This window comes from Mauremys mutica, chromosome 2, assembly GCF_020497125.1.
Source record: "Mauremys mutica isolate MM-2020 ecotype Southern chromosome 2, ASM2049712v1, whole genome shotgun sequence".
In the NCBI taxonomy this organism is placed as follows: Eukaryota; Metazoa; Chordata; order Testudines; family Geoemydidae; genus Mauremys; species Mauremys mutica.
Genome location: NC_059073.1, coordinates 283,865,496 through 283,890,918, shown reverse-complemented (window position 1 = coordinate 283,890,918; position 25,423 = coordinate 283,865,496). Strand labels below are relative to the sequence as shown.

At 51.1% G+C, this 25,423-nt stretch overlaps 1 protein-coding gene across 2 annotated transcripts in view; it reads left to right on the top strand.

The window, feature by feature from the left end:
• Positions 1 to 3,722: 3,722 nt before the first annotated feature.
• LOC123362494 (solute carrier family 22 member 13-like) overlaps positions 3,723 to 25,423 on the top strand; it is a 43,438-nt gene continuing 21,737 nt past the window's right edge. Inside the window, exons 1-3 of one of the 2 annotated variants that reach the window (XM_045002836.1) lie at positions 3,723 to 3,828; positions 6,177 to 6,327; positions 13,852 to 13,955. In XM_045002836.1, the coding sequence (XP_044858771.1) occupies positions 6,208 to 6,327; positions 13,852 to 13,955 (224 nt within the window). In that variant the 5' untranslated portion in view covers positions 3,723 to 3,828; positions 6,177 to 6,207. Of the gene's footprint in view, positions 3,829 to 5,940; positions 6,328 to 13,851; positions 13,956 to 25,423 lie in introns of those variants that run through there. The other variant, XM_045002835.1, reaches the window with a different exon arrangement.

The following is a 25,423-nucleotide window of genomic DNA, read 5'->3' as shown; positions in this document are numbered from 1 at the left end:
CATGAATGTCTACTCTGCAAGTTTAAAGCCTCCCAGCCCAAACCCTGTGAGCCTGAGTCAGTAGATCGGGGCCAGCCACAGCTATGCCGCAGGTAGACATACCCTAGTGGGGGTGGGTTGTGAAGAATTGGGAGGATGCACTGGGGTTTCACCTCTGCAGAACTGGGATCTAGCACGGTGTACTGAGTTATAAAGAGCCAAACTTTTTTTCTCCTTCTGTCTTAAAATAATGTCAGGAATCCTCCACAGTAGAGGATCTGATTCAGGAATTTGTGAGAACTTTGTTTCAAATTTTAGGAGAAGTCAAGAGTGCACTGAAATCTTTTTGCAGAAGTGAGATGCTCCGAATCTCTTTATCTTGTAATATATAACCAGCTAACTCTAATCATGCAACTCATCCTCTTAAACCCTAAGAGCGTGGGTTCTTCCAAGCCCCTCTTTGTTAGCAGTTGCTTCTGTTTGACTGTTACAACAGGAAGATGCCCCATGTTAAATATCTTCTTGCAATGTGTAGATGCAAGGAGGCCGCCAATCGTGGCAAGCTACCAAGAGAATTCCAAGGTAAGTACTTGAAACTCTTACTTGAACCTGGTGTTGAACCACAGACGTCCTCTGTAACTAGTATAACTGCCAAAGATTAGTGACCAGTCAAGTGAATGACTGGATAGATCTATAAAAGTGATCAGTCTTTAAAAGCATCCCACCCCAGCAGTCTGTTGGTAGATAAATTGTGTTCCATCAGCATCTTGCAGCATATAGCTACTGGGCTGAAAATGCAAAATTGTTGCCCTACTTCATTATTGCTCCCTATTATGAAACAGAGAACAGTTGGCTTCCTATGGTGTAAACCTTCTTTTTCAAACATTCAACCCCATAGTCCCAAGAAGAAACCAGTCCCTCTGAAATTTCATATCTTCCTTCTCTTCCCTGCTTAGTTTTTTCCAGGAAGTTCGAAAATGATCAGAATTGTTACTTACGTTTAAAAAGTAAAACGTAATGAAGATTCCTGTCATTGCCTGTTTGAAATCTTTCCAAACTACCTGGCTTTGTTTGGCTCCTAGTGTTGAAGTGCCGTGGCCTGTACACTGCAAATTTATTTTGTTGGCCTTGCTGAGATATGCCTTCAGGTTTTTTGACGGGCTCTTGTAATATCCCCACTAAGATATTATATGATAGGGGTGTAAATATCACAATACATTAGGAAGAGAAAGGGTTAACTAGAACCTTGTACTGCAGTGATATAAAGAGGAGGCACAGAGGCCTTGAGGGGAAAGGGAGCTGGGCATATTCATCTAGGCCTCTTCGATGAGGCATATGTTGATGTTTGTCTCATCAGACCACACACCTGTGCTGTGGAAGCTGGCTAGCACAAACTAGTTCCCCTACTGCCTTGTCAGATGGCATCTTATCGGCTGCTTTCTCACTCAGCTCCGCTCTACATCTGGCTTCTGTGGTGTTGTGTGGTACTTGTGTTATTTTGCGTTGGGGCCCCATTGCGCTAGGCACTGTCCAGATACGTTAGACAGTCCCAGCCTCCGCAAGGCTTGCAGTCTAAATAGGCAAGTCAGATGCGTGGAGGGAAGGGAAATGCCCAGGGTCATCCAGCAGCCCAGTGGCAGAGCAAGGCATTGAACCCTGGCCTCCTGACTCCCACGTCCAGGCCCACTGGAGCCCACTACCTTCCTGTGATGCCTGCACCGTTATAATCCTTCAGTGTAGGCAATCGTGAGCATTTACCCTGTCAGGAAAAATCCCCTCTCCCGCTTTCCATGAGAATCAGTGTAGGGACCTCAAGGGGACATTGAGACCCAGCTCCCTATGCTGAGGCAGGACCAAGTAAACCCAGACCATCCCTGACAAGTGTTTGTCCCACCTGTTTTTAAAAACTTTCAGTGGTGGGGATTCCAGAGCTTCCCTGCGAAGCCTGTTCCAGAGCTTAACTGGAGTTAGAAAGTTAGAGTTAAAGTTTCCGTAATATCTAACAAATCCCCCTTGCTGCTGATTAGGCCCATTACTTCTTGTGACTGATCCCTGTCCTCTTTAAAACAGCCCTTCAGATGTGTTAAGAGACTGTTCTCAGGTCCCCCTCAGGCTTCATTTCTCAAGACGAAACATGCCCAGTTTTTTTAACCTTTCCTCAGGTTTTCTAAACCTTTTAGGGTAATGAATAAACTCATTTTTACTAGGTCAAAAAAAAATATTAACGTGGTGAACAGAATTTTGCTTGGCTGGTAGCTACATTATCCTGTGTGCTGTCCTGCCTGAACTAGCATCTGTTTCTATATATGTTAATTCCTAAGCTGTTGTATGTCTTTGGCTGACACGCTTTTCTGACTTCTCTCTGGGTCCTGGTAGCTGACAAAGCTGTTGGTTAGAGCTCCTGGGAAGTCTTATTCTTGGAATTCTGCGCCACTGCACGTTCAGAAAACATGTCCCGCACCGATTGCTTTGCTTCTCTGCAGAAAGTGATGGGGAAGCAAAGGGAACCCGTGCCCGGGGTGGGGATGCCTGTGGTCATTGTTTGGGGGGGCATTGCCCCCAAACGGAGGTGGGGGGCACATGGGGTCATGTGCTGCTGCCCCCTCCCCCCCATTTCTGCGAGCGCAGAGCTGCCTGGCTGAAAAAGTGCAACTCCGCTCCGCTGACTTTGCAGCTAGACCCCACCTCCTCGGTCCTAGAGCCAGTTTTGTTCCCCTTCTGTGTGCTGCGACGCATCCTGTTTTCTGTACAACAGTGAGTGCCCACGGTGGGGAAGGAAGGGCAGTGGGGTCGGGAGTGGATGGGGTAGGGGGCAGTGGGGAAGAGGCATGGAATGGGGAAGAAAAGGGGATAGTGGAATTGGGGGTGGGGTAGGGGAAGCGGGAGCCTGGCATGTTACATCCCTTTGGCTGGAGCTGGGGGGCTCCCCTGTTAAGCAGGCCCATCGACCCCACCCCCACCCCGATGAGCCCCAGCTCCCCTGGATCACCCCCATGAGATCCTTGGACCCCCACCCCACTGAGCCCCAACCAGCTGCACCTGGACCCCCACCATGACGAGCCCCTCCTCCCCTGCACCTGGACCCCCCAGCTGAGCCCCAACCACTGTCACCGGGACCTGTCTGCAGGGTCCCATTGCCCCCGCACCTGGAACTCCCCAATGAGCCCTGTGCATCTGGACCCTCCACTGAGCCACCCGCACCTGGATTGCCCCACACAGCCCTCTTGCTCTGGATCCTGCTGGTCACACCTGGTGCATCTGGCGCAGAGGGACAGGGCCCCAGGGTGTTTCTGGGGCAGGCCCAGCCCTTGTGCTGGGGCAGGGATGGGTGCAGCCTCACTATCGACTCCATGTCCCAGGCGGAAGTGGTGCAGGGTGATCTCCCACCACCATGCAGCCAGTGGCCTGTGTTCCCCACTGCCATGCTGGAGCCTCCACATTTATTGACAAAATATGCAGAGTTTTAAAATACTGTGCGGAGCATTTTTATTTTTTGGTGCAGAGTTCCCCCAGGAGTAGAATTCTGCTTGGTGGGTAACTTGTGGCACAAGGAAGCTAGGAAAAAGGGCCCTGTAGCCATACAGGTTTAACACTATTCTTCCCACTCAGCTCAGCCTGCCCTGAGATCGCAGCGGTTCTGGCTTCAGGATATTCCAAATGCCCAGGGATCTCGAATGGTGTTGTACTGCAGCTTCCCACACATGTTGAGCCTAACTGTAGCCTGCGCACGCCTTCAGGGCAGACCACGCTCTCTTCCCCTGCTGGGTCTTGACAAATGGCCTGATTACACCATCCAGGTAGCTAGTTCCCTTAAAAAGGCCGTATCCTGCTAGGCTGTAACCATTTGTCGTAAGTATGCCACATCTCTACTATTTGCTTAACAATAACTTTCATTGACTTCCTGTCCTGGTCTGGACCAAATATGTAACTATCATAAGGTACCTAAAACAGCCAAAGAGCAAAAGCTATTCACAGAACTGGGTCTACGTTCCGGAATCTCCCAACCATAAGACACATTAACAACTAACGGTGTGGCGATTTATACAGGCATTGAACAAGCAGGGTCGCTCCCCCTGAAGAAGAGGGTGTGAAATGCAGTCACAAGTGATGCCAGCAACAATTAGTTGTTTAATAGAAGTGGGTCTTTGACTAGTTAGTCCAGGGTTTACTTGAAACCTTAGGGCTATTCTGAAGTGGTTTCTTCAGGAAGAAGCATTTTCTGATGGAGCAAGTATCAAATTCATTGAATGGATAAAGGACATGGGGCTGTACTAAAAAGGAACAGAGGAGTGCCCTTTGAATTGTGTTTGAGCCCTCTAGTAATGCTCAGCTTGTTCTGTTTTAGAAGCCGCCAGAACAGGATGGTGCATGACACGGGGCCTCACATTTGGGTATATTTAATCAACGTGGTGGTTTCTTCATGTTGTTTTTCTTGTGTAAAAAGCAAAGACCCAGCAGCAGGAGCGAGGAGAGGTGAATGTGGAAATGTTCCCTTTAGACCAGACAAGTATTAACTGGGCAGTCCCTGGCCAGTCAATCAAAAGTTTGCAGAGAAACCAAACCCAAGTAGCATAGTTGTTTAGCGCAAAGACTGTCCCAGAATGCCCGAATGCTGCAGGCCTTGAAGGCATCTGTTAATTTACATGGGAATTAAGAACCCATCCAGCTGTTGGATAAATGCAAAAAATAGTTTATCAATTATTTAGCAGGTCCTGTGACACTGCACTTGGTCTTCAAATGGCCTCTTTGGACTAGCTTTTGAAACGGGTCTTATTGATCAGGTTGTGAGCAGCAGCAGCTCTGCTAGACTCACTACACTGTGGTGGGTTAGGAAGCATGTGTGTAGGACAGCAACTCTGTTCTTATTGGGTCAGTGCAGCTGCCACGCATGCACAGAGCATTCCCATGATAAATGTTATTTCCGTGAACAGATTACCCCACCATAGTAACCTCCTGTTTCAACCAGTTTGTTTCAAAACAGCTCGTACCGTGACTACACAACCATGTTAAAGCGCTGAGGCGGCAGCTAGTGAAGACGTGCCCTAAGTATTACCCTCATTTTACCAATGGGGAAACTGACAGGTTAAGCCTCACATTTTCAAAAGTCACATAGAGCTTTTGGGTGCTCAACTTGAGACTCCTACGGTCTGATTCACCAGTGTGTTACTCTGCTTATCTATGATACTTTGGCCCTTATTAACACAGTATCTGAGTGCCTCACCTTTAATGTATTTGCCCTCACAACATTCCTGTAAGGTAGAGAATGCTATTACCCCCATTTTACAGATGGGAAATTGAGACAGACACACAATAAGTGACTGGCCCAAAGTCAAACCTGGGTCTCCCAAATCCCAGGCTACCATCCTAACCACTGGACCATCCTTCCTCTCTGCCTTCTCCCGTCTTAAATTGATGTAACTCCACTAAAATCAGTGGAGTTACTCCAGCTCAGTGTCTGTGTAATGCTTTGCTAAATCAGATACCTAATGCTTGACTTTCAGAGGTGCTGAGTCCCCCAGAACAATTGGAATTAATGGGAGATGCAGGTGCTCAAGGGTTCAGAAAATCGGGCACCAGGAGCTTGGATTTAGGTGCGCAAAATTAGAGGCTGCTTTGCAAACTGATCATTAGCATCTTACCCAAGCTCACGCAGCTGGATCCTGCTAGAGATGACAATAGAATCCATGTCTCCTGAGACCAAGTCCTCTGCTCTAACCTCTAGTCTACACTGCCTTTCAGACTTCAGCACGCAGGGAATGGCTGTTGCCTATTTTGTTAAAAGGTGATTAATACATTACACAGTGCAGTGTGTGAACTAGAAAACATGCATTATATTTTATTAACGTGGATCCTGATGAAAAATTAGCTCTTTGCCTTAACTATGTACTTTTGGAGAGTTTATTTTATGTTTAAACATTAATTCCAGACCATATGAAAGGCTGGCTCAGTACTGTCTGCCCACAGACAAAGCTTACAATGACAGACTTCGGAGAAATTCTAAAAACAGTTGGTGATTTTGGGAGATTTCAAAAATGTTTGCTGCTGCTAACTTCTCTGGCATGTCCTAGCATTGCGTTCCACATGTTCGGCCAGCTGTTCATGGTTATGCATGTGCCTCATCACTGTGATACAAGCTGGATCCATGAAATTAGTCCAAACATGACCAAAGAACAGCAGCTGAACCTAACCGTTCCTAGGAACACACCTGGATCTTACAAGGAATGCCTCATGTACACTCCTGTGGATCAGGATATTGACTCCATCCTAGAATACGGGCTTAACTCCACCGAGAAGTGCCAGAAGGGCTGGGTCTATCCTTCAGAGCAAGAACAAACGTTGGTAACTCAGGTTTGTAACTACACTTTGTTCTCGATGAATACAGATAGCTTTATTGCCATGATAGAATCTTTCTACTTCGAAGTCCCCCAGCTTCTGGAGATGTCAAGCTATGGGTGGGATGGTAGAATTTAGACTTTTATTTTTTATAATGTTGACAGATTTATTATTTTTAAGCATTTTAATTTTATTGGTTTAAACTCTCACAGTTGCCGGAAATTATGGGAGGGGTGTCAGACAATAATTTAATGACATTGAGATTCAAAAAGTTGGAATGTATAACCATTAAAACACATTGTCAACATCACTTGTCAAAATATACCAGATAAGTATCCTTAAATCAAACTTGAAGTTCTTAACCAGCATTTTTTTCTTTCTTTGCCTCGCTGTACATTTTAATTACTGATCGAAATATTTTTTCGTGTGTGTGGTGAAATTAACGTTTGCGGACATTGAAGTATTACACTTGGGAAGAAAAAAATCAAATGTTCGAGTACAAAATGGGGCTTAACTGGCTAGGCAGCAGTACTGCAGAACAGGATCTGGGGGTTACAGTGACTCACAAATTGAATACGAGTCAACAGTGTGATGTTGCTATGAAAAAGACAAACGTTATTCTGGGATGTATTAACAGGGTCACATGTAAGACACCGGAGGTGATGGTTCTGTTCTGCTTGGCACAGGTGAGGCCTTAGTTGGAGCAGTATCTCCAGTTCTGGGCACCACACTTCAAGGAAGATAGGGACAAATCGGAGAGAGTCCAGGAGCAGCAAAAATGATAAAACCGTAAGAATGGCCATACTGTGTCAGACCAATGCTCCATCTAGCCTAGTAGCCTTTCTCCCACAGGGGCCAACACCAAAGCTCCAGGAGAGTGTACAGAACAACATGGCAGTTGGAGTGATCCACCCCTGTCTTCCCCTCCCAGCTTCTGTCAGAGGTTTAGGATTGCCTCCCCCACCTTCAACCATCTTGGCTAATAGTCATTGACAGACTTTATCCTCCATGAACTTACCTAGTTAATTTGTGAACCCAGCTACACTTTTGGCCATCACAACATCCCACTGCAATGAGTTACACAGATTAACTGCGCATTGTGTGCAAAAGTATGTAAAAGGCTGTTATAAAAAGGCTTGTGATGAATTTTTCTCCATGTTTGCAGAGCTTGTTTTGTTCAGGGAAATGTTATAAACCATACCAGCCAATTGGCTTTTTTGCCCATAAAACCTGATAAAGGAGGATTTGGTGGTAGAACGATCCCAGCAAACCTTCCCTAGTGTAGACAAGGCCTTAGGTCTAGAGCTGGGCAAAATATTTTGATCAAAGCTTATTTTGGTGGAAAGTGCAGATTAGGCAACACTGAAACGTTTTGCTAATTTGTGTTGAATTTGCTGAATTATATTTGTTAGGGAAAACATTTTTTGGAAAAAAAAATCATTTTCAACACTTCTGGAACAATTTCTGAAACTTTCCTTTTTGATTTTTTTTTTTAAGTGGAAAATTACTGCTTCAAGTGATTGCTCATGTGTATTCCTCAATAGGCATGCATGCTCGCCATGTGTACTGGTGCCCGAAGTTTTTCCCCTAGCAGTACCCGTAGGGGAGCACCCCAGCGACCCCTGGAGTGGTGCCTCCATGGCATGGTATAAGGGGCACTGCATGCTCCCCCCACCCTCAGTTCCTTCTTGCTGCCACTGAATGTGCTTCGGAACTGCTCTGCTCCAGCTCTGCTGTAGCTCATCCCCCAAAACTGCTTGTTCGTTCAGTGTATGGTACCTGTAGTTAGTTAGTTTAGTTTAGCTAGAGTGCCCGGGCCGGGGCATACCCCGTGCACCGGATTTTAAGTCATGTGACACTTGTAGGCGATCTATGCCACTGAGTGATCCGCACGTGGGCTGTCTGTGCTGTATGGGGGAAACGCATCTCAGCGATTGCTGCAAGATTTGCAAGTCGTTTAAGCCTTGGACCAAGAGAGAAAGGGACATTGGGCTCCGGGCTATCCTGATGGAGTCAGCGCTGACCCTGGCTCCAGCGCGCCGCTCTGAGTCGGCACCGGGCATTGCAGTTTCGGTGCGTGGTGACTCTTCGATGCCATCGACTAGTCGGCACCACTCCCCATCCTCGAGGCACACCAAGAAGGCTAGGAAGAGGCCGCCTTCTCTGCGGCAGTGGAGTAAATCCAGGATAGAGGCTAGACCTATGTTGGGCAGTCTTTGATCCCCACCGGTCTCTAGGCCTCTGACTCAAGTCGAGTGGAGTAGACTGGCCCATTTGGAGCAGGTCTGCCCGGATGTCCGGATGCCCTCCACACTGGAGGCCCTGCAGACGGCCCGGGATGTTATGTCCATGCCAATACCAGGAGCACCGCTGATGTCGGCCCCGTGCTCCAGAGGCAAGCTGCCACTGGGATCTCTGCAGCCACCCCAGCTCGGTACTGGTCTCAGTTGAGGGAACATTCCCGATGCCGTTCGCCACCCAGCGACCGTTCAGGGCAAAGTCCAAGTGGATCACCCTCAACGCCCACCAGGCTGTCTGGTTGGGTTCCGTCTGACCGAGACTCTCGGTACTGCTCCGCCTCGAGGAGCGAACACTGACAGGACCAAGGCAGACGTTGCCAAAGGTTGTCTCAGAGGGGCTGTCACAGCCAGTCATGGCATGAATGTCGACGTCGTTCCTGTTCGGCGTCCCGCCCAGGACCTCACCATGGCACCGCCTCTGCAGCCCCGGGTGTCGATCACTGGCATCTTGCCATTGTGGGTCTGCCCACCGGAGCCAATCGTGGAGCAGCTGTTACCGACGGTACCGGTCCTCCACGTCAGGATCACCTTCCTGTGGTCAGCACCACTCCTCCCAGTCCAGGGACAGCGGCAGGTCGTATGTCAGCCCGACCTCCCTTTGTAGTCGTCCATCGATGGGTCAGGCTGAAGAGCCGGCTCCGCCGGTGCCACAGGAGATGCAGTGGCACTGGGCCCCATGGCCGGCCCAATGGTACCAGAGGGCACCGTGACCCCTGACGCAGCCCCCGGTGGGGGCTTGCTTGGTGGCTGGAGCCTCAGAAGGACCATCAGCCTCCCTCTCCAGACCGCCGAAGGAGGAGTAAGTGGGATGTACATCCTCAGCACTGTGCCTGGAGACCGACCAGGTGGTGGACCCTCTGGTGCCCGTGGGGGGACACAGTACCACGCCGGCCTCCTCACCTTCCCCGGATGAGGGGATTATGGCCCCTCCTTTCTCCATTTCCCAGGAGGACTTTAGGGCCCACCAAGAACTCTTTAAAAGAGTGGCATCAAGCCTCCACCTCTAAGCAGAGGAGATGGAGGAGCCCTCGGACTCCCTGTTTAATGTGCTGTCCTTCTCAGCACCAACCAGAGTGGCCTTGTTTCTCCATGAAGGGGTGGTGAAAATTTCAAATGCCCTGCAGCAAACCACGGCCTCATCGGCCCCCATCTCTGAGAGTGGGACACAGGTATTTTGTACCCGCCAAGGGGCACGAATACTTATTCACCCACCCTGCTCCTAACTCCCTGGTGGTTGAGTTGGTCAACCACAGGGAATGGCAGGGCCAGCCAGCCCCTACCCCGAAAAATAAAGATTCAAGGAGGCCGGACTCCTTTTGGAAGGAAAATGTATTCGTCCTCGAGCTTCCAGTTACGGGTGGTGAACCACCAGGCTCTCCTGGGCTGGTGTGAGTTCAATCTGTGGGGCTCCCTTCCCAAGTTCGAGGACTCCTTCCAGGAGCATGATAGGAAGGAGTTCAAAGCGCTGGTGGAGGAGGGCACAGCGGCTGCCAGGGCAACTCTGCAGGCGCTTTGGATACAGCGGGCTTGGCTGCATGGTCCATGGCCTCTCCGGTGTCCATGAGAAGGGCATTGTGGCTCCTGCTTTCTGGGATGTCCAGCGAGGCGCAGACCTCTGTGCAGGACCTCCCATTTGACGGCAAAGCTCTGTTTGCAGAACAAATGTATACAAAGCTGCATGGCCTGAAAGACTCCCGCACGACTCTCCAGACACTGGGTCTCTATGTTTTCGCTCCGGCTAAACCTACGTTCAAGCCGCAACAGACTCCCGCTCAGGCCACCCACCCAAAATACGAGACCGCTTATAAGAAGTCACAGGACTATATGATGCACCCACAGAGGCAGTCTCGGCCTGCCCCCCAGCCTGGGTCCTCCAAGGGCAAGCAAGCAGGAAAAAGGTGGTTTTGACAGGATGCCCAGGGGTGCCCTGCTAGTTCTCATCAGGGATCCACCCTCAAAGTTTCACTTCTCCAATCAGTTGTGTGCTTAACTCCCGGAGTGGTCGCGGCTGACCTCAGACGGATGGGTCCTCAGCACCATCTCCCAGGGCTACACCCTCCAGTTTACTTCCTCCCCGTCCAACCACCCCCTGCCTCTGTCCCTCCTGGGGGACCCCTCACACGAGGCTCTGCTCCAGCAGGAGGTGGGGCGGCTCCTGGGCCTAGGAGCACTGGAAGTGGTACCAGGGGAGTTCAAAGGAAAAGGGTACTGCTCCCGCTATTTCCTTATCCCGAACGCCAAAGGGGGCCTCAGGCCCATCTTGGACCTGCGGGGTCTGAACCGTACAGGGTGAAGCTCAAGTTCCGTATGGTCTCTCTGGCCTCCATCATACCCTCCCTGGATCCTGGGGACGTACTTCTACATTCAGATATTCGAAGGGCACAGACGTTTCCTCCGTTTCACGGTGGGGCAGGAACACTACCAATTTACGGTCCTCCCGTTTGGCCTGTCCACTGCCCCCAGGGTATTCACGAAATGTATGTCGGTGGTAGAGGCCTACCTGAGGCGCCAAGGGGTCCAGATCTTCCCCTATCTGGACGACTGGTTGGTCAAGGGCAGCTCCCAGTCACAGGTGTGGGATCCCATGGAGCTCCTTCTGTCCACGTGCACCACTTTGGGCCTGTTAGTATACAACACCAAGTCCACATTAGTCCAGGTTCAACACATAGAGTTTATTGGGGCGCTCCTGGACTCCTTGTCGGCCAGAGCCTCCCTCCCACTGGACTGCTTCTAAACCCCAAAGTGTCTCATCGACACGGTCACAAGGTTTCCGGTGACAAGAGCCAGAGTGTGCCTCCAGCTCTTGGGTTACACGTCGGCGTGCATGTATGTGGTCCATCATGCCAGACTCAGGATGAGGCCTCTCCAACTCTGGTTGGTTTCGGAGTTCTCCCAGGCCAGGGACAGGATGGAGAAAGTCCTTACGGTACCCAAGCCAGTGATCACCTTCCTACGGTGGTGGTCCTCCCCAAGAAACATGCTCCAAGGGGTCCCGTTCAGGGGCAGGACCCCATCGCTGGAGCTGGTGTCTGACATGTTGGACCTGGGATGGGGGGCCCATGTGAGGAACATTCAGACCCAAGGTTTGTGGTTGGCTCAGGATCTGACCCTCCACATAAACGTCACGGCGCTCAGGGCGGTACGGCTGGCGTGCATGGCCTTCCGCTTGCACCTGGAGGGCCGGGTGGTCAGGGTACTCACGGACAACATGGCCTCCATGTTCTACATCAACAGGTAAGGCAGGACCCGATCCTCTGCCCTCTGCTGTGAAGCCCTCAGGCTGTGGGATTTTTGCATAGCCCATTACATCTGCCTTCAGGCCTGACATCTGTCTGGAACGTGTGTGCGGATCACTTGAGCAGGGAACTCCCCAGGTAGACCTGTTCGCGACTCGGCAGAACCGTTGCTGCCCCCGGTTTTGCTGCCGGGAGGGGGAAGAGGGGTGAGGAGGCTGGGACGGGGCACTAGCTCCAATGCCTTCCTCCTGTCCTGGTCAGGCCAGTTTCTCTGTGCCTTTCCCCCATTCCTGCTGATCGTCAAGGTCCTGGAAAACATAAAGCTGGACAAGGCCTGGATCCTTCTGATTGCCCTGGCGTGGCCCAGGCAGCATTGGTACGGGACCCTCACGGGCCTGGCGGTCGCCTCGCCGTGGCCATTGCTGTCCTGCCCAGACTTGCTCTCCCAGGACTAGGGCCACCTCCTCCACCCCATCCTAGTGGCACTCCACTCACAGCCTGGCTGCTCAAAGGTTAGGTCGGGAGGAAAGGACGTGCTCGGAAGGGGTTCAGCACGTCCTCCTAGAAAGCAGGTGGTCCTCCACGTGCAGAGCCTACTTGGCAAAGTGGTCTTGGTTTTCCAGATGGGCGGATGAGCGGGGCGTTTCCCCGGTGGCCGCCCTGATCCAGCTTATACTGGACTACCTCCTTCACCTTAGAGCCCAGGGCCTGGCGCCCTCGTCAGTCAGGGTGCACCTGGCAGCCATATCAGCCTTCCATCCGCCGGTGCAGGGCCACACGGTGTTCTCCCGTCCTGTGACTGGCCGATTCCTTAAGGGGTTGGATAGTCTCTTCCTGTATGTTAGGCCCCCCAGTTCCGCAGTGGGACCTAAACCTGGTTTGGCCTGTCTCACGGGGCCCCCGTTTGAGCCACTAGCCACATGCTCCTGGTCACACCTCTCATGGAAGGTGGCCTTCCTGGTTGTGATCACGTTGGCTAGGAGGGTCTCGGAGCTCAGGGCCGTGGATTCTGGGCCCCTGTACACGGTGTTTTATAAAGATAAGGTCCAGCTCCGCCCACACCCTTCGTTCCTCCCAAAAGTGATCTCCACCTATCACAGGGGGCAGGACATTTTTCTGTCGGTCCTCTGCCCCAAGCCCCATGAGTCCAGTGAGGAGCGCTGTCTCCACACATTGGATGTGAAATGGGCTCTGACTTCTACCTGGAGCGGACTAAGCCGTTCTCCCCTATTGCCCCCCACACACTTTTTTTTAAGAGACAAAAAAGAGAAAGGAGGGAAGGAAGAAACTGAGAAATGTAAAGCTTTTTTGTAAATTTTTTTGAAGAAATACATTTAAAATAAAAATAAAAAGTTTCCAAAACATTTGCAAGCTGTTGTTTTTGGTTTTTGACCAGCCCTACTCATTACCATTTTAACAAAGTGCAGGAAACTCAGAAGAGAGTAAAGAATCAGGAGGCTGAAGTTCTTGTCACTTATTGAAGAAAGAGTAAAAAATGTGAATTGGTTGGTCAACACATGGCAAAGGAGGACACGTGTTACACCTCCCTGAAGGAGTCTAACACCAAAAAGGAAGAGGAGCAGTTTACTGTGGCACTTAATGTATCAGAGAAATGAAGGGTAGTGGGATCAATTTATGAAAGGCTGAATATTGAGAAAAGCATCCTTACAGTGAGATCCCTTAGATGATGGAATAGTCTCTCAAAGGAAGTACTGAGATCTCCATTGCTTGTGGACAATCCTGCCCTGACAGGGAGAGGGACTGAATGACCCTGTAGGTCTGATCTTTCTGGTTAGTATTACCTATGAACACATCAAAGACTCAAGTGACGCTAGATGCTGACTGGGATGGTGCTTTGGTAGGTGAATGGTGGTTTGGGCGTTATAGGCCAGGTACCTTAATCTCCGGTTCTCTCTGGGAATGTTTGTGCTGCTAGCACATCATGAATCCAGCCACCAATCAGGCCCCTTTAAAATGAAACCTACTTTGTTTCCTTCTTTCAGTTTGACCTGGTATGTGACCGAAAAGAGCTAAATGACATCTCCCAATCCATTTACAGGCTGGGACTTCTCCTTGGAGCTGTGATCTCCGGTTCGTTAAGTGACAGGTAAGGAGAAAGGATGATCAACCTGCACAAAGTCAGCAGCATAACCTTGCTTGGGGGTGGATAGTATAGAGCCTCGCAGCCACAGGGCTGGTGTGGCTTGAGCATTGGAGCCTAGGCTCTGACCCCGATGTGCCCTGTAGACTAGGGCAAGTTACTCAGTCATTTCTGTGGCTGTTTATTATTCAAGCTGGTTGAAAATGGGGAGATTCTATGGAAAGTTCTGAGGAAAATGGTTAATTTAATTTTTGTCTGCATTTTCCACAGAAAAGTTTGAGACGGTGAAAATGTAAATACTAGAAACATTTCAGCTGAAAACAGGAAAAAAAATTGCTTTAGGAATGCTGCCAGTGTGCCTCATGGAGGTTGTAGTTTGGGTGCCTTGTGTACCCTTTCTTTTCCCTAGGGCAGTGTCATGGGCTTGGCCTCCCAGAGCTCCCCGTTGGTGCCACAGGACCCTGTACTCACCCAGCATCCAATACACAATGTCTGGGTGGCTGGCAGCATAAGTCCGGCTGAGCCCCAGGAGTCTACACTTTCCAGGGCTGTCAAAACTCCAGAAAGGAAACCGAACTAACTGACATGAAGGGAGCAGGCTCCCTTCTGTCAAGGAGCCTTTGGCAGGCCACTGTCCAGGCCATTGCCCTTCGGGGTCTGGCCCACCTTCTCCTCAGGGGGCTGAGACAGCAGTTGTGTCTGTGTTCTCAGCCAGGCCCTTTTCTGGGAGCTGCGGTTTGAACATACCAGGTCCTCAGTGTGGAAGCTATGGAAGATACCTCTGCAGATCCAGCTGGTCCAAGGGAATGGAGAGTTATATGGGACATGACTGCAGATGGGAACTTGGCCTAACCCTTAAGAAAATCATGCTTGCCCACAAAGACTTCTCCAACTGCCTGTCTGAGGAAGTCAGACAATCCTTGTTGGGGATTCAATACTCAGAAGAACTGAAAGAACAGTCTAGAAGGGACAGGTGGACAAGAAGGCAGTGTGCTGCCTTCCCAGAGCCAACATATGATATGTCACTCTCAGATTGGATAGGATTTTTAAATTGATGGGAAAGAATCCATTGGTGAGATCTCATATTGGCACTAAAGACCCTGCATTGCAGGCTCTCACAGGTAGTAGATGACTTCAGGGAACTCGGAAGCATGCTGAAGAAGAAAAATGTCCAAGTGATCTTCTCTGAGATTGCTCTTGTCCCATGAGTGAAGGAAGACAGAAGGCAGAAGATTCCGGAAGACTGCTGGTTAGATAAGTGGCATAGAATAAAGTGTTTTGATCTTGTCTAACATTGGCTCACCTTCCATGGGGATGGAGCTGTATAGTTGGATGGCCTCCACCTCAGTAGAAGGAGAACCAATCTTCTTGGGAGCAGGTTGACTAGATTTGTCAGGAGGGCATGAAACTACTAAAAAAAGGGTAAGGTAGAAAGAGAGAAGATACAAGCACAATGCAAAATTGAGACGTTGAGAACAAAATTAATCAAGGAACGAAAGGATATGGAGAGAAGAAATCTTTAATTGCCAATACGTCAATACTAGGAGCCTGGGTAAAAAAGAATTGGAATTGTTTGTTTATGAGCATAAATTTGATCTAGTTGGTATTATTAAAATCTGGTGGGGTGATTCCCATGACTGGAATGTTAAAATCAATGGTTATAACCTATTTAGGAAGGATTGAGTCAGCAAAAGGGAAGGGGGAGTGGCACTCTGTCAAAAATGGCTTTATCTGTTTCTGAGTTAATTTTCTTCCAAGTTATCAGTATCTTGAATGCTTATGGATCAATGTCCTAACAGATCAAGCACAAGATGGGGTATTAGTTGGTGTCTGCTGCAGATCACCAAATCACACTAGGGCACAAGATGACTGCCGCCTTACACACCTATCTATAATGTGTAGGGGAAAAAGGCTGGATGATCATGGGAGATATCAATATGAGTGACATGCTAGAGGTCTTATGCTGCCAGTACTAAAACATCCTTGGAATTTCTAAATATCACAGATGACAATTTACTAACTCAAAAAGTGTTGCATCCAGCATGGGCGAATTCTATTTTTTAGACCTCATCTTAACAGATAAAAGGAACTAATTACAGAACCAAAAATTAATGGTAACTTTAGGTACAAGTGATCATGACTTGGTCATATTTATAATCCACAAACAGAATAAAGTTGAGCTGGGTGATATGTATACTTGGTACTTTAAAAAGGCCAGTTTCATAAAGCTGAAAACAATTATGAGCCAAACCAGTTGGGAGAATGAATTTAATCAGAAAAATGTGAATGATAATTGAGAATTGTTTAAGAACACTTTACTAAATGCCCAAAAAGTCACAATCCCACAATCGAGGAAGAAGGTCATATTGGTTTAAAAAAAAAAAAGACCTGATTTAGGGGGGAAGTGAAGGCAGCTATAAAATATATATATAAAAACAAGTGGAATAAAGACAAAGTTGATAGTAATAAGTATAAATCAGAAGTTAGGAATTGTAGCAAATTGATAAGAGAAGCTAAAGGACACAAGGAGAAATCTGTGGTCAGCAGAATTAAGGACAATGAAAAGAAGTTTTTAAAAAGTATATTAGGAACAAAAAGTATGCTAAAAATATTATTTGTCCATTACTGGATGTAAATGGTAGACTTATCAATAATAATGCAAAAAAGGCAGAAGTGTTTAATAAATATTTCTGTTCTGTATTTGCGGGTAGTTTCATCCTATGATGGTGATAATGCTTTCCCCTATATAAGAAAAAGACCCAAAAATCCGGACTGTCCCTATAAAATTGGGACATCTGATCACCTTATGTCAAACTAACTTGACATCTTTTTGATGAGATTTTAAATTTGGTTGATGAAGGTAATAGTGTTGATGCAATATAGAATTATAGGATTGAGACATCATCTAGTCCAGAGAAACGTGAAAAAAATACAAAGACGTCTAGTGAAACTATTGCATACCTTTGCATTTTAGCATACATTAATCCCTGATACTCATAGACTGTTTTCACTTATTTAGCTATTAAATTACTTCACTAATTAATACCCTGCATGACCTTTATGGGTTCAGGGTTTTCTATTTTTGTTTTTTTCAATGAACATTGACCTTTATTATTTATATGCTATTGCCACTTTGTGTACATATTTATATCTGTTTTGTTTTGTTTTATGCTTATATTTTATATAAAAACAGTAAAAATAAAGTTTAAAAAAACATGGCTAACTGATAGGTCTTAAATTGTAATTGTAAATGGGTAATCATCGAACAAGGTGTGTTTCTGGAGGGGTCCTGCAGGGATTAGTTCTTAGCCCTGTGCTATTTAACATTTTTATTAGTGACCTGGAAGAAACATAGTCATCACTGATAAAGTTTTCCGGTGACACAAAATTGGGGTAGTGGTAAATAATGAAGATGACAGGACACTGATACAGAGTAATCTGGATCACTTGGTAAGCTGGGTGCAAGCCAAAAATAGGCATTTTAAATATGGCTAAATGTATAAATCTAGGAATGAAGAATGCAGGCCATACTTACAGGCTTGCCCGGGGGTGGGGGAGGGGGGGTGAAGGAACTCTATCCTGGGAAGCAGTGACTCTGAAAGAGATTTGGGGGTCATGGTGGATAATCAACTGAACATGAGTTCCCAGTAGGACACTGTGACCAAATCCTTGGATGAATAAACAGGGCAATCTTGAGTAAGAGTAGAGAGGTTATTTATTTTACATTTGTATTTGGCACTGGTGTGACTGCTGCTGGAACACTGTGAACAGTTCTGGTGCCCAGAGTTCAAGAAGGATGTTGATACCTAGGAGAAGGTTCAGAGAACAGCCATGAGAATGAGTTAAATGATTACAAAACCTGTCTTATAGTGATAGACTTAAGGAGCTCAACCTGTGTAGTTAAACAGAGAGAGGGTGTATCGATTATAGTCTATTAGTACCTACATGGGGAACAAATATTTAATAATGGGCTGTTCAGTCTAGCTGAGAAAAGTATAACAAGATCCTGAAGCTAGACAAATATAGACTGGAAATAAAGTGTAAATTAAGTCAGAGTAATTAACCATTGGAACAATTTACCAAGGGTTGTGGTAGATTCTCCGTCACTGACAAATTTTAAATCAAGATTGGATGTTTTTCTAAAAGATCTTCTCTGGGAATTACTTTGGGGAAATTCTATGGCGCGTGTTACACAGGAGGTCAGGCTTAGACAATAACAATGGTCTTTCTGGCCTTGGAATCTATGAAGGTCTGTTCCCCTTCCAGGGCTGCTGTTGCTGACAGAGCTAGACTTTGCCTTTTTATGCCTGATCTCCAAGCCTGATATGCCTTCAGGTATGGTGGGGCAGGGCTGCTTAAGCCCATAGCAGTTCATTAACTCTCACCTGATTGGTGCAGAGTTTGTACACCCTGTCACAGCCAAGCTCCCAAGTTGGACTACATCTCCCATGAATCACCACTGTTACCCCCCCTTGGAGACGGGATCGAGTGCATCATGGGAGGTGTATTTTGACAGGTTTCAGAGGGGCAGCTGTGTTAGTCTGTATCAGCAAAAACAATGAGGAGCACCTAAGAGACTAACAAATTTATTTGGGCATACGCTTTCGTGGGCTTCATCAGATGCATGGAGTTGAAAATACAATAGCAGGTATAAATACACAGCACATGAAAAGATGGGAGTTGTCTTACTGAGTGTGGGGGGTTAACGAGGCCAATTCAATTAGGGTGGATGTGGCCCATTTCCAACAATTGACAAAGTGTGAGTATCAACTGAGGGGAAATTATTTTTGTAGTGACCCAGCCACTCCCAGTCTTTATTCAGGCCTTTTTTGATGGTGTCAAGTTTGTAAATTAATTCCAGTTCTGTAGTTCTTCTTCGAGTGATTGCTCCTATGCATTCCAGTTAGGTGTGCGCGCCGTGCGTGCACGGCATCTCAGAACTTTTTTACCCTAGCAACTCCGGCGGGCCGGCTGGGCGCCCCCTGGAGTGGCGCCGCTATGGCGCTGAATATATACCCCAGCTGGCCCGTCCGCTCCTCAGTTCCTTCTTACCGCCCGTGACGGCCAGTTGGAACTGTGGAGTGCTCTCTGTCCTCCACAACCCTAGCTCTCGCTACTTGTTTGCACATAGTTAGTTTAGTGATTAGTTTTTACAGTTTTGTTAGATAGTTAGTTAGTGTTTAGATAAGGTTAAAAGGGGGGTTTCCCCCTTTGCCTCCCCCGGTGCGGGCTCATGCCCAAAGCACCGGGCTTTAAGCCCTGCGCATCGTGCCAGAGGCCGATGCCTGTCGGAGACCCGCACGACACCTGCCTCCGTTGCCTGGGCGAAGGACATAGAACAGATAAGTGTTCGCTCTGTTCCACCTTCAAACCGCGAACTCGGAAAGAGCAGGATATCCGCTTAAAGCAGCTCCTGATGGAAGCGTCGCTCCAGCCCCCGGCACCGTCCGCGCCGGCACCGCGAGCTTCCTCGGTGCAGAGCGCAGCGGCGGCACCAAGCCGCTCAGGCACCGCGGCCCCGCAGCCTCAGAAGGCGGCTACGAAGACCCGGCACCGCTCGCTCTCACCTTCAAAAAGACATAAGCTGGCGAAGGCGCTTGCTAAGGCCCGCGCTGAGGACTCGGCGAAAACGATTGCGCCACCTGCGGCCCCCGCGGTGGCCATGCACAAGTCGTGCACCGGGCCTTTGACTCCGGCGCCGCAAGGCCCGTCGAGTCCGGCGCCGCCACGCTCCCCGGTACCGACCGTGGTTGAGCCCCGGCTGCCGTCGACGCCGGAGACATTCTCTTTGGCGCGGGAGCTGATTCAGCTCATAGAGGCACCGAGCCTCCGGCCCCCGGCACCGCCGGTGCGTGCTGTCGTGTCGGCGGGAAAGCCGGCCAGAATGACCCGGCTGCCCTCTCTGGACAGATGACATGGACGGCACATCACGTTCCCGGTCCCATGGCAGATCTCCGTCCCGTTGCTCGCGATCTCGGCACCGCTCGCCATCGCGGTACCGATCGCCGTCGAGACGTCGGTCGCAGTCCCGGTACCGCTCGTCATCGCGGTACCGGTCGCACTCCCGGCGTCGCACCAGGTCCAGGTCGCCATCGCGTCGGCACCGGCGGAGGTCTCCGTCCCGGCACCGTTCCCGGCACCGCGACTCGCGCGGCCGCTCCCGGCATCGCAGATCCGGATCCAGGTCGAGCTCCCGGCACCGGTCGAGCTCCCGGCACCATGACGGACGTCGCTCCCGGTCTCCATCCCGGTACCGAGCAGACCAGCGTCGATCTTCGCTGCCGTCCGGGGACAGACTGCCTTATTCGGCGGCGCACTCCGTCAGCGCCTCGGCACCTCCATGGCCATCCTGCCCTGCGTCGGTCGCTTCCGGGACGGAAGGCTACGGCCACCTGCCGCCCACCCCACAGGGCCATCCTCAAGGGGCGCAGCCGTGGGGCTTTTGGGTTCCCTGGGCCCAGTATGAGACTCAGGGGGTGCCATTCCCCCCGAGAGCCCCAGCGTCCGAGCGCAGAGTACCAGAGGCGACAATCAGCGGACCGGCCCCTTCGCCACCAGGCGTGGGTTCCATACCGCCTGAACCCCAGGGGCATGCGCAGCCCGACCCTCCCGACGAGCAGGCAGCGGATCCATCATCGGAGGCGGTCATCCAGGGCTTATCCTCCTCGTCCTCACCCAACGAGGCGGTGGCCGGGGCGTCGACCAAGGAGCCTCCGCCCATAGACTTGAAGGCGCACCAGGACCTACTTCGCTGCGTGGCGACGGCTATGGCTCTACCGGTGGCGGAGGTCCAGGAGGACGAGGACCCCATAACGAATGTTGTTGGGGCAGAGGTTCCAGTGCGCGTCGCATTGCCATTCGTGCGGACGATTCAAAAGAATGCCACCACGCTCTGGCAGACGCCTGCGTCCGTCCCTCCTACGGCCCGTGGGGTTGAGCGCAAATACTCTGTCCCTCCCACGGGCTATGAATATCTATATACTCACCCGACCCCGGACTCGTTGGTCGTGCAGTCGGTCAATGACAGGGAGAGGCACGGCCAACCTGCCCCTGCGCCCAAATCGAAGGAGGCGCGGCGTATGGACCTGCTAGGCCGCAAGGTCTATTCTGCTGGCGGTCTGCAGATGCGTATCGCCAATCAGATGGTCCTCCTCGCCAGGTACGTCTTCGACATCATGGCGTCCCTGGCGAAATTTACGGAGCTCCTGCCAACAGCCTCCCGCCAAGAGTTCTCGGCGATGTTGGAGGAGGGAAGGAGATCATCTAGGTCCTCCATCACGGCCGCCCTCGACGCTGCGGACTCCGGATCTCGGACCTTAGCCTCCAGAGTGACGATGCAGCGCATCGCCTGGCTGCAGTCCTCCACCCTGCCGCCGGAGGTCCAATATACGCTGCAGGACCTGCCGTTTGACGGACAGGGTCTCTTCTCCGAAAAGACGGATTCCCAGATCCAGACCCTAAAGGACGGTCGCGTTGCCATCCGCACCCTAGGGATGCACACGCCGGCAACTCAGCGCAGGTCCTTCCGGCGGCAACCCTCCCGGCCCTTCTACCAGCAACGCTATCGGCCGTACAATAGCCGCCGACCGACCACAAACCGCCGTCGTCCTTCTGGCAATAGGCGTTCCCAGGGCCAGGCCTCTTCCAAGGCCCCTCAGGGGGCCAAGCAGGCCTTTTGATGGGACGCCCGAGGACGGCCCATCATTCTCCCTACCGGATCCTTCCCCTTTATTTTACAACCGCCTTTCCCATTTCTTTTCGGCGTGGTCCCAGTTAACAACGGACAACTGGGTGCTTCAAACAATCCAGTCGGGATACCGCCTTCAGTTTGTTTCGCCCCCCCCTTCCCACCCACCCTACCTGTCCCTCTTCAGGGACCCCTCTCACGAGCAATTCCTCCTACAGGAGGTCCAGACTCTATTGAGCATGGGTGCCATAGAGGCAGTGCCTCAGGACAGGCGGGGCAGGGGATTCTATTCCCGTTATTTTCTCATCCCCAAAGCGAAAGGAGGGCTACGTCCTATCCTGGACCTTCGCGAGCTGAACAAGTACCTGCTCAAGCCCAAGTTTCGCATAGTCACCCTGGGGACCATCATTCCCTCTCTGGATCCGGGAGACTGGTTTGCCGCCCTCGACATGAAGGACGCGTACTTCCATGTCGCGATCTACCCTCCACATCGACGTTACCTACGTTTCGTGGTGAACAACGCACACTACCAGTTCGCAGTGTTGCCATTCGGCCTATCCACCGCACCGAGGGTGTTTACCAAGTGCATGGCAGTGGTTGCCGCAGCCCTCCGCCGTCGTCGGATACATGTCTACCCGTATCTCGACGACTGGCTAGTTCGCGGACAGTCTCGACAACTGGTGATGGGCCAGTTGACAGACATACTGTCCCTCTTCCGACGACTCGGTCTTCTCATCAACACCGAGAAGTCCACCTTGATCCCGTCGCAGCGGGTAGAGTTCATTGGAGCGGTCCTCGACTCCTCGCTGGCCCGGGCTTGCCTACCGCGATCTCGACATCAGACGATGGTCTCCCTCATCCGGGACCTCGTCTCCTTCCCGACCACGACGGTGCGCTCCTGCCTCCGCCTACTGGGCCACATGGCATCATGCACGTACGTCACCGCGTACGCGCGGCTTCATCTCCGCCCATTCCAGACTTGGCTAGCGTCGGTGTACCGGCCGCATTGAGATCCCATCGATATGGTGGTCACAGTCTCCAGGCCGACACTCGAGTCCCTCACATGGTGGCTGGACCCGGAGATTGTCTGTGCGGGAGTTCCGTTCCAGCCTCCTCGCCCGTCCGCCACTCTGACCACGGATGCCTCGGCGCTCGGTTGGGGAGCTCACTTGGGCGATCTTCACACCCAAGGCCTGTGGTCGCCCCAGGAGCTCGCTCTGCACATCAATGTCCGCGAGCTGCGAGCGATCCGTCTGGCTTGTCGCACCTTCTGCACCCACCTGCAAGGCCGCTGTGTGACAGTGTTCACGGACAATACATCAGCAATGTTCTATGTGAACAAGCAGGGCGGAGCCCGCTCTTCCCTCCTCTGCAAGGAAGCGATGCTCCTGTGGGACTTCTGCGTGACCCACTCCATTCACCTGGAAGCGTCCTTTCTTCCGGGAGTGCAGAACACGCTGGCCGACCATCTCAGCAGGTCTTTCTTCTCCCACGAGTGGTCTCTCCATCCCGACGTCGTACTCACGATCTTCCGCAGGTGGGGGTTTCCCCAAGTAGACCTATTCGTATCCAAGGCGAACAGGAAGTGCCACCGGTTCTGCTCGTTCCGGGGTCACGCGCCGGGATCCCTGTCGGACGCCTTCCTGTATTCCTGGAAGGATCACCTCCTCTATGCCTTCCCTCCGTTCCCGCTCGTCCATCGAGTATTACAGAAGCTTCGGAGGGACAGAGCTTCCGTCATTCTCGTAGCTCCGGCCTGGCCAAGGCAGCATTGGTACTCCCTGCTGCTCGAGCTCTCCGTTCGGGATCCCATCCCCCTCCCGTTGTGGCTAGACCTCATTACTCAGGACTTCGGCAGACTCCACCATCCGAGCCTGCAGTCCCTCCATCTTACAGCTTGGTACCTGAGTGGTTGACCCACGCAGAGAGGGACTGTTCAGTGGCAGTTCAGCAAGTCCTCCTAGAGAGTAGAAAGCCTTCCACTCGCTCCACCTATCTGGTGAAATGGAAGCGGTTCGTGCTCTGGTGTGAACAGCGAGGCCTCAATCCGTTCGTGGTCCCTGTCCCTACCATCCTGGACTACCTCTGGTACCTTAAGGAGCAAGGTCTTGCGGTCTCCTCCTTGAGAGTTCACCTGGCAGCAGTGTCCGCCTTTCGTCCATCCGTGGAAGGTCGGTCCATCTTCTCCAACCAGATGGTTTCCCGCTTCCTTAAAGGCCTGGACCGCTTGTACCCGCCTGTGCGGCGTCCTGCCCCGACCTGGGATTTGAAACTCGTGCTGGCCAAGCTGATGGGTCCTCCTTTCGAGCCCTTGGCCACGTGCTCCCTGCTCTACCTCTCCTGGAAGACGGCCTTCCTCGTCGCCATTACGTCAGCGAGATGAGTTTCTGAGCTCCGCGCTCTGACGGTTGGTCCGCCATACACCGTCTTCCACGGGGACAAGGTGCAGCTTCGACCACATCCGGCCTTCCTCCCAAAGGTGGTGTCAGCCTTCCACCTCAACCAGGAGATTTTCCTCCTGGTGTTCTTCCCGAAGCCGCATGCCTCGCCTCGGGAGCAACAGCTGCACACCCTCGACGTCCGCAGGGCGCTCGCTTTCTACATCGAGCGGACTAAGCCCTTCCAGCGTTCGCCCCAGCTGTTCGTAGCAGTTGCTGACCGCATGAAAGGCGAGCCGATATCCTCCCAGCGGATCTCCTCCTGGGTCACAGCGTGTATCCGGACCTGCTACGAGCTGGCTCGCGTGCCACCATGCCGCTTCACCGCTCACTCCACGAGAGCGCACGCCTCGTCCGCCGCCTTCCTGGCCCATGTCCCCATCCAGGACATCTGTCGAGCGGCCACCTGGTCTTCGGTCCACACCTTCGCCTCCCACTACGCGTTGGTGCAACAGTCTCGAGACGACGCAGCCTTCGGCTCCGCGGTATTACACTCCGCCACGTCTCACTCCGACCCCACCGCCTAGGTAAGGCTTGGGAATCACCTAACTGGAATGCATAGGAGCAATCACTCGAAGAAAAGACGGTTACTCACCGTAGTAACTGTTGTTCTTCGAGATGTGTTGCTCCTATCCATTCCAGACCCGCCCTCCTTCCCCACTGTCGGAGTAGCCGGCAAGAAGGAACTGAGGAACGGACAGGCCGGCTGGGGTATATATTCAGCGCCATAGCGGCGCCACTCCAGGGGGCGCTCAGCCGGCCCGCCGGAGTTGCTAGGGTAAAAAAGTTCCGAGATGCCGTGCACGCGCGGTGCGCACACCTAACTGGAATGGATAGGAGCAACACATCTCGAAGAACAACAGTTACTACGGTGAGTAACCGTCTTTTTCTCATTGAAGTCTGTTTTTGAAGTTTTGTTGTTGAAGAATGGCCACTTTTAAGTCTGTTATTGAGTGTCCAGGGAGATTAAAGTGTTCTCCTACTGGTTTTTGAATGTTACAATTCTTAATGTCCGATTTGGGTCCATTTATTCTTTTGTGTAGAGACTGTCTGGTTTGGCCAATGTACATGGCAGAGGGGCATTGCTGGCACATGATGGCATATATCACATTGGTAGATGAGCAGGTGAACAAGCCCCTGATGGTATGGCTGATGTGGTTAGGTCCTGTGACGGAGTCCCTTCAATAGACATGCGGACAGAGTTGGCAACAAGGTTTGTTGCAGGGATTGGTTCCTGGCTTAGTGTTTCTGTTGTGTGGTGTGTAGTTGCTGGGGAGTATTTGCTGCAGGTTGGGGGGCTGTCTGTCCTATCTCAGGGCCTCTCCTTCTGCCCCACTACCCCTACGAAC